Genomic DNA, 9,630 nt, shown 5'->3' with positions numbered 1-9,630 from the left:
GATGTACAGTACAAAGAAGAATCCAGCCCTGCAAAAATTCTAAACGTTGGTAAGTATGTTTTTGTAATATGTCTGTGCATTACTGTGATACAATTGATGCATGTTGTGATAATAATTAATTATCATTTCAGGAACTAGATCTGCCATGCTTAAGCAGCTTCATTCTATTGAGAAAAATCAGTCCATCAAAAGATCCAGACCTGAAGGGAATGAAGAATTAGGGAGAGGGCAGCGCCAGAAGTATAGCAGAATACTTTCTGAATCAGAAAGCAGTGAAGAATATGAGGTAAATTAGGATGATGCAGTTTGTGGTAACCCTAACCCCATTTTGTCTAATATCTAACACGATATTAACTCCTTGTTTATTAAATATCAAAATCGAGTGCTGGCAGTAGATCCATTTCATATTTAGCACTAAAACTCTGGAACAGTCTTCCTAATATTTTCCGGGAAGCAGACACACGCTGTCAGTTCAAAGCTAGACTAAAAACACATCTCTTTGACCTAGCATACACATAACACACTATAGACTTCTATAATTCAATGTTAGGCTGCATAGATTAGGTCAGCCGGAACCGGGAACACTTCCCTTAAATCCTGATGTACTCGTTACATCATAAGAAAAATGGCGTCCGAATGACAAGCACATGACAATATATAATGTCGAAACCTGATAAGCTATTGTTGCTTAGACCCATATGATTGCCACTTTCAGCTAATTTGAAGGTTATATTTGTAATTGTACAATTCTCTTTTATTTACAGTCGGTCAGTAAACAAGTTTCTGAAAAGAGCGTCAAAAGGATAAGAGCCGCCAGATCCTTTCTGCAGCAGTATAATCTTGAAAAAGTAAGATTATTTCAACGAAGTTACATATATCAGGGCTCTAGTCTAGACTCATTCTTCCCACTGCTTTATTTTTCCAGCAACAGTAGATGTATTTAACAGTAGCATACAAGAAAGAAATTAAATGAACAAATATAAAAAATAAAACACTACATAGTAGACTTCACTGTAAATTATACATTGATTCTTATTAAATCTACTATTAAAGTTCTCACAAGACTCTTATTTTCACAGCACCCGTTCACTGCAGATGATCCATTGGTGAGTAAATGATGTAATGCTAAATTTCTCCAAATCTGTTACAAATTATGAAACAAACTCATCTACATCTTGGATGGTTTGATGTTGAATACATTTTCAGCAAGTTTTAATTACATACAAACTGCACTAACAAATGTTTTACAATTCTAGGAATCAAGCAGGGAGGGAACGACATCAGCAAGGACAAGGAATGACAGTGGAGTCAATCAGCAAATTTTGGCTGAATTAAAAGAGATTAAGAGTGTTCTTGTGGAAACTCTAACACTTTTAAAAAATGGTAACCCTATGAAAAGTTTTTAATTTTTTTAAGTGATTGCTTCAAAAGATATTAAAACCTATTTTGTTCTAGGATGCACTCCATTAATGACTGCACCAGCACACAATCTCCCTGGATGCACTTCGGATTTGCCAGCCCCAGAGTCTTCCCCTGTGGTACCTGCCCCTTCCTCTCTACTGCCTCTTCATGTAAAGGAGACTAGGAGTAATAATGACTGCAAAAAGGTATTGTTTTTAAGTAACATTCAAAATGCTTTCTTACTAGGGCTGCATGATTTGGTCAAAAATGTATATTATGATTCAGTGTTTCCCACAGGAGTTTATATATTAAAAGTCAGAATTGTTAGATTATGTTCGGTTCATATTTTCAGCCTTTTTTCTCTTTCATACAAAAACCAAAAATGCCATTTTACATGAGAGATGATACAGATTATGGTATGCAAGATGGACAGAATTGTCAGATTTTTAAGGAACAAAAGTAAACAACATAATGCTGACAACTACATCCAATGTTTGTTATTATTTTATTTTTTTTGTTCTAGAGATAAATGCAAATTAGTGCATACTTAAACATAACATTTCAGAAAACTTGTATTACAAAAATGTTTGCAAGTAATGTAATCAATCATTTGGAGAAGTATGTCAATAGAGGGTATGCGTGTGACGTCACCGTCGGCTGGATTGATAGAGCCCTATGCAATCCGTTTTATTTTTTCCCAAATTCCGTTTTATTTTTTCCCAAATTCCGTTTTTTTTTTTTTTTTTTTTTTTTTTTTAGTTGTAAAAAGTGTGCTTTTAAAGTTAATGATTAAAAAATGTACACAAATAAAATAGGAATGACCTTAAATTTATTGAGGTAACAGACATTTACTCAGTACTTTTCAGCACAAATACTGCATGATGCAACATAACACTGCACTCTTCAAGTAACAACAAAATATGGTTATGAGCTTTAAACTGTCCAGTAAAATAAATTATATTAGTTTATATAAGTGTAAATAAAAGTCACACTGTCTCTCTCTCGCCCACTGTTGCGTGCTCTCGGACACACTCGGTCTCTCTCGCGGAGTATCGCTCGCGGTGTTCGCTTCGCTTTTGTCCAGTCCGGCGCCTCATAGACAGACGCGGTGTGTGTGTGTGTGTGAGAGAGAGAGAGAGAGAGAGAGAGAGAGAGAGAGAGAGAGAGAGAGAGAGAGAGAGAGAGAGACGCGTGAGTAGGGGTGTCACGATTCTCCAAATCCTCGTTTTGATTACATTTTTGATTCTAAGGTCACGGTTCGATTCGATTCTCGATTTTTACATTTATTTTTTTTAAAGCCGAAACCGGCCAATCAGGATGCTCTCTGTCTTACATGCGCTTCATGAGGCACATACCAGGGTTCCCGCGGATCCTTAAAAAGTCTTAAAAAGTCTTAAATTAGATTTTTAAAATTTAAGACCATAAAAAGTCTTATAAAGTCTTATTTTTACTTATGAAAGGTCTTAAATTTTAGATGACACTTTGACTTAGACATATATAAAAGCTTTCCAAATTAAAACTATCTAATTAGCGTACGTATTTTTATTTATTTATTATTCTATCTTTGTGGATTTGCTAGTTCACGTGACATTTCGCGTCACTCGCGAGTCGCGGCAGCATAACTGTCTCCTGCACGCGAGAGGAGAGAAAGAGAAGAGAGGTCGTAAATGTCAGTTCAGTTGTAAGTTCATTCTTTATGTGCGTATGGTGTGCGATGTGTATTGTCTATTATGATATTGTAATCATTGTTTTAACAATGTACGAGGCACTGCGAGCTGACATCGCATTTGTCTCGTGCTTTCACTGCGTGATGTGTGCAGTGTAACGGTTAACTGTTATGTCCCCAAATTAGTTTTTGTCTTATATTTATATCATATTATGTTCTTATATTAGAATATCACATCAGAAAGAGTGCCGTTGTCCCGTGCACGATTCCAAGTGTGATATTGTTAATTTAACAGTTGTATAATATAAATAAGTTAACATTGAAACTACTTTTTAGACAAAATATTGTTTATATTGTTTGTTTTCCCTTTATTTCGCCGACTATCATTTCAAAATGAAACCGTAGCAGAGTCTCAATGCAACCGACAGCGATGATTTCTTGACTGAAATCCGCGTTTTGAACGAATCACTTGCTTCTTTCCCGAATGAATCAGCCGTTTGAACGAATCGGTTGAATGAATGACTCCCTCAACTCACTTATTAAGACTGATTTGCCGCTGCGGTTTCATATTTAAAGTACCCTTTAAATAAAATGTTAAAATTAGAAATCATTTCATATTTAAATATTGAATATTGATTTAAAAATATATATCTCATAGCTTTATTTATGCAGTTGTAAATGGAGTGTAAATATATTAATGCCACTTCTGATGCAGCTTCTGTCACCTCTGCACTGCAAAGATGGATTTTGATTAAATGATTTAATTTGACTGGTAACAGTGGTACTGTATGATTATTATATAATTAAGTATTATTGTATAATTACTGTATAATTTAATTTGAATGATAGTATTTGACATTAAAGGTGATGCATAACTCTAAATAAGTTTAGAAAAAATGTCCATATATAGGTGAAAATGCCCCTGAAAAAATCAATTTAAGGTGGCAAATATTGCCCCTTAATCAAAATATTAATTTCTGTCACTGCTGTGAACCGACCACTGCATAGAATATGAAAAATATGAATATCTTCGTGAGTCAGCTGTCAACAACAGACCTAAACCAGCCATGGCACCAGCACAAAAACACAATCAGTAAAATATCATCTAGTTATTATCAACAAAACGTTAAAAATATCAAGATATATTTGTCAATACTGCACAGCCCTAATGTACGGTATTAATTTTGATTTCTTAAGGTCTTAAAAAGGTCTTAAAAAGCCTTAAATTTGACTTTCAAAAGTGTGCAGGAACCCTGACATACGCAAGGTCTCTCGCTCTCTCCATCTCTGCCGTGCGCGCTATAGGGTTTGCACAGTCTCTTCTGTCTCGCATGCGCGCTCTTGCTCGCTCACTCTAGATTCCGGGAGATTTTAACTAATTTGCGGGCATCAGGGAGCCGCTATCAATATGCGGGAGACTCCCGTAACTTCCGCGAGACTTGGGATGTCTGCAAACTGGGGTTTTTTTGAAGCGCGAACGTTGTCAACATAACTCACTGGAAATCCCAAAAACTTCCACACCTGCGACTTCAATGAAAGAGGAGGGGGTTCAAGTTCTGTCGATGGGTCTCCTGCATCTGCAGTTGCCATGCTATCTTTTGAATGGCTGTAGCTAAGTTAGAGGAGGTTGACCATAGACTCGCAGCACTTCAACACATCTTGGATGATTCTTAATCTACACTCATAGGTTTCATCATAACAAACAAAATATTATTAAGTTCACTTTAACTCTGTTACTGTTTCATTGTTCGATCACTGTTTTCAGGTTAGAATTGGCCCCAACACATCCATCGGTGCCGAACAGTTTGGCCACATGAAATGGACAGATGCAAAAAAAGCAACAAAAGACCTCCTGGTGGCTGTCTTTGGAAGAGCAACACTGGCAACACACTGCTACACAGGAAAAAGTTCCAATGCCTTCAAAGACAAAGAAGCAAAGCCACAACTGGAGGCTCAAAAAGTGTCTGACATAATTGGTGAGTTTATTTTCCTGAAAATCAAGTTTTGGCAGGTTTTTATTATTATATATATAAAACAACAGGATATAATTATACTCAGGAATTTGGAAAAGTATCTACTTTTTTACTTTTTTTAATATACTTTAGAGCAACAGGGCTCAACAGTGCGAGCATTTCACTCGCATTTGCGACTAAAAATAGATGTGTGCGAACTGTATTTTTTTTTTTTTCAAGCAAGTCGTTTAATACAAATTGTGTGAACAAATAAAGCTGCAGTGGCTGTTACTGACTATTTAAATCTAACAGTTTGGTGTCCCGTGTTGTAAATCCTCTGACCAATCAGTGATCTGTAGTGTTTTCACGTCACATTTTAGTATCCGTACGGTACACTTGGAACCTCAGCAGAGGTGGTATGCTACCATTAAAAGCTTGCCGGACCCAATTTATCATACCGGATGTGTCATAAAAACATTTAACAGTCACTTAGTGGCGAAACAATGTAATCGATAAATGCGTTGTTTTAAGCACCAAGTTTCTATCAAAAGCTGATTTTGATTGCTATCGTAGACATCAGTGTTCATATTTGAACTTTAAACTTTTATCCCAGTAATTCTATGATCATTTGAACTATTGCATCACAGAAATAATGATACTATGATGTTGAAAAGAGTGTTTGTGAAAAGCTGTTTCATGACGACTCTCTCCAGGTCAGCGCCAACACAGTTTTGAATGTTGCGATATGATTTTGACAAAGTAATAGACAGACGAATTGAAAGATCACGTGGGTGTTTGAATCGAGATCACAGCCTTTTAAAGATGAATCGTGCATTTGGGATATTATGTCACTCAACACTCAGATAACGACACATTTCATCCTCTGTTGCAACGAAAGTGGCTAACTTATTTTAACCTTATCTACAAGCAAGGACAAAAATAAAGCAATTGAATTTGAATTAATATCGATTCTGGAATAAAAAAATCGATTTTAGAATCGATAAAAAAACTGCGATAGCTAGGTGAATCGATTTTTTTCTCTCAGCCCTAATCCCTAGTATGTAATAGTGAAGAAGAATATAGGCACAGGCTTCCCTTGAGGAGTTCTATTGTCAACATAGATGCCCAATACCATTACTCAATAATCATTATGGTTTGTAAACTTATGTTCTGTTTGTTTCTTTCCTTACAGGCTACATCAAAAATAAATTTAATATTGAAGCAAGTATAATTAAGAAGGCCATCTCCCAGAAATGCGCAGATGAATGCAAGATGTCAAAAAGGCGCCACAATGATTGTGTGTGAGTTTGTTTGAATCAAACTGATTTGTTCAGGATGTTTAATGTTGTATTTCACAGTTGGTGTGTGTGTGTGTGTTTGTGTGAGTGTGTGAGTTCGTGGGAATCAGACAGATTTGCTCAGGATATGTTTAATGCTGTATTTCAGTTATTGTTGTGTGTGTGTGTGTGTGTGTGTGTGTGTGTGTGTGTGTGTGTGTGTGTGTGTGTGTGTGTGTGTGTGTTTGAGTGTATGTGTGTGTAAGTCTGTAGCGAATATAATCTGTAAAAAAGTAATAAATTCATAGTTATGAAAGTAGAAATAAATAAATAAAATACTTATGAAATTAAAATAACAGAAAATGCATTTATTGTTTTGTTTTTTTATTTGTATCAATCCATTATCAGTGTGTGCACTAATACTGTGTGCCCAAATGTCACCTGCCATGTTGTTTATAATGTGACTGCAGGTTGCACAACATACATTAAACAGTGAACAATGTCTACATTGAGGTGAGTTTAAGCAAACTGCAAGACAAAATCAAAAAACTACTATTAGTAAAAAGAAAAACATTGGAAAAGTGCAGCTATAGGATTCTTAAAAATGCTCGAAAATAAAAAGGAAACTCCTTACCTGAGTAGTGACCCAATTAGATCCCATTAAAATACTGTAGAAAATCCTACAGGAGGTTTATGCATTGTCCTAAAAGACCATTTCTATCGGAATCCTATAGAATATTTATGTATAGTCCTATAAGACAATTTCTATCGGAATCCTATAGGATATTTATGTATAGTCCTATAAGACCATTTCTATCGGAAATCCTATAGGAATGGTTCCAAAATATGATAGAAATTCTAATTAGAATCCTGTACAATTTTCTTATTGGAATCCTTTAGGATTTTTTGACAAGGGGCTTCCCCTTCCCCAACTCCATGTGCGCTTCCCCTTGAAGCATTTAAATAGATTTCCTACCACCTATAACCATATAGTTTTAACCAACGTCGCCTAGCAACAACTTAAACGTCCCAGTATAAACGCTCCCGTTAACTAATTTATTAACGCAAATGTTTACAAACTGTTAATTTGAGCAACAAAAAAAAAACAAGCAGTAGGCCTAGGCTACTGTATGCCTAGCAGCCAATATAAATAAACATTGCTTTACCTTATGCAGCGTTTAGACCTGGCATCATATGCGTTGATGATGTCCTCTCAATTAGAGCTTAGATTCTGTGCCCGAGCCCGAACTTGACCCGACCCGACGATATTTCCCATCACTATTCTCGGGGCGGGCCGGGGCCGGGCCCTTGATCTAGAGACGTGCACTCCCAACGCAATAGAGTGCGAGCGCGGGCGCGGGCGATATGCAATCACTCTGTGTGTTCGGGTTGCGCGGGAGAATAAACGATAGGCTACGATTCAAACTAGAAATATCTATGAATAAAACATTTAAAACTAATACATTTTTATTCATCTGTTGCAGAAAAGCAACAAGAACAACTAAAACAAAATAGAAACGATTTAGGCTACATGCCAGAGTTTCTATTTAGCTAACATGTTCGCAGCTTTGAGCGATGTAGCCAATCACAGACATATGTGTTGATTTCTTGAACGCAATACTGGCCAATCAGAAGCATTTAAAACGGACTTTTTGTTCAGTGCTGAATTCTGTATGCTGGCAAATCCTCTAAAAATTATAACAAACTAAGTGTAGCCTATATTATGAAAGATTCATTGTGCAGTCAGCTTCATTGATAATAACAGAGTTGTGTGAGATCGCGATGAACTGATGTCAGCTTTTTAGGAATTATTAAGGGAGCGCACTTTGCGCGCATCAGTCATGCTAAACCATGCACGCAGTGAGTAGCCTGCTTGCTTTTATGTTATAACAGTGGTTTGTGTGTTAATGCTTTAACAACAAATAATTTATCAGGAGCATGCTGATGTGTATGGTGGCGACACGTAGGCTAACTTGAAAGTATTTGGAGGTAACACCTACAGGAAAAAAAGTCTATTGCGGGCTTTTGCGGGCGGAAGCGGGACAAAACATAAATGTTGCGGGAGGGAGAGAGAAAGTAACATAGAAAGTAGTTGAGAACGTCAGTTATAACGACCCACGTATTAAAAAATGGTCGGGTTTAAATCGGGCTTGGGCTCATACAGTTAATGTATCGGCCGAGCTCGGACACAACGTGCAAATGAATGAATTTATATTTAAAGTGATCACAATTTAATAAAAACATAGCAATTTATAAATTATATTGCTTTCATTTATTTAAAAATTGTTTATCGAAAAAATGCATAAATCCTGCATAAATGAATTATCTCTGCGCGTGCGCACGGCATGCAATTTACGTTTTCCACAGACCACAGCTGAGCCAGCCCAGTCGCGCTTATCATTTGGTTTTGGAGTGGAGGAAACTGATCCTATACCAGCAATTATGTGCAGCTTTTCTTTATAAAAGCAACTAGTAGAAGCAGGCAGGCTGCTTTTGAGGGAGCAAATTTCACTCGAATTGTATATTGCTAGTCTCAAGTCCGTGGCCAGGGGAAGGCTAAGCCTTCCCCAGCCTTACACACGCTCCGCCTATGGGTCTGGTGCAGAAGGATCTGGCCCACAGATTCAGAATTCACCAATCAACTGTAAGCCGCATAATCAACACATGGGCTAACTTTCTCTACACTGTGCTTGGAGCTGTGGGCATTTGGATGGATGAGCAGACTGTCAAAGCTCACATGCCAGATGTTTTTCAGTCTTACTCTGATACACAAGTGATTTTGGATTGTACTGAACTGCGGTGCCAAACACCAAACTCTCTTCTCCTTCAGAGCGAGGTATTCTCCAACTACAAATCTCACTGCACTTTCAAAGGGTTGATTGGGATGGCCCCTCACGGCGCTATAACCTTTGTATCATCTCTCTATGAAGGAGCTATCAGTGATAAGGAGATTCCTAAGCAGTCTGGTATTGTGTCTCTTCTAAAACCAACAATGGCTGTAATGGTGGATAAGGGTTTCCTTGTGGAAGACTGTGTGCCCTGCAAGGTCCACATCCCTTCCTTCCTGTCAAAGAGAGCACAACTGTCTGGGCCAGAGGTCAGGAAAACACAGTCTATTGCAAGACTCAGAGTCCATGTTGAGCGACTCATTCGAAGGGTGAAGGAGCACAAGATATTCAGTACAGTAATCCCACTTTCACTGACAGGAAGCATCAATCAACTTTACACAGTAGCCTGTCTCTTGGTTAACTACCAAAACAAGCCCTTAGTTAAAGCCTGGGCAAGCAATTTCTAATGCTTTAGAAGTAAAAATGTTTTTTATTACTGTATAATC

The 9,630-nt window shown here is 37.2% G+C and overlaps 1 protein-coding gene across 1 annotated transcript; it reads left to right on the top strand.

Annotated features, from left to right (window-relative positions):
• The first annotated feature begins 1,342 nt into the window (after positions 1-1,342).
• On the top strand, positions 1,343-6,398 carry LOC130084809 (protein insensitive-like). The gene is made up of 3 exons (XM_056250292.1): positions 1,343-1,607; positions 4,833-5,043; positions 6,212-6,398. The coding sequence occupies exons 1-3, from the start codon at positions 1,470-1,472 to the stop codon at positions 6,322-6,324; spliced, it is 462 nt and encodes a 153-aa protein (XP_056106267.1). The 5' UTR covers positions 1,343-1,469; the 3' UTR covers positions 6,325-6,398.
• Positions 6,399-9,630: the final 3,232 nt, after the last annotated feature.

Source organism: Rhinichthys klamathensis, unplaced genomic scaffold (assembly GCF_029890125.1).
Source record: "Rhinichthys klamathensis goyatoka isolate OS25496 unplaced genomic scaffold, OSU_Roscu_1.1 h1tg000068l_1, whole genome shotgun sequence".
In the NCBI taxonomy this organism is placed as follows: Eukaryota; Metazoa; Chordata; class Actinopteri; order Cypriniformes; family Leuciscidae; genus Rhinichthys; species Rhinichthys klamathensis.
This window is presented reverse-complemented; position numbering and strand designations above follow the sequence as displayed.

Excerpts from the sequence above, each read along its gene's own strand:
- LOC130084809 (XM_056250292.1), top strand. The coding sequence starts at position 1,470 with ATGACTGCACCAGCACACAATCTCCCTGGATGCACTTCGGATTTGCCA. Across the intron at positions 1,608-4,832 it reads GTAATAATGACTGCAAAAAG|GTTAGAATTGGCCCCAACAC; the intron begins GTATTGTTTTTA and ends CACTGTTTTCAG. Across the intron at positions 5,044-6,211 it reads AAAAGTGTCTGACATAATTG|GCTACATCAAAAATAAATTT; the intron begins GTGAGTTTATTT and ends CTTTCCTTACAG.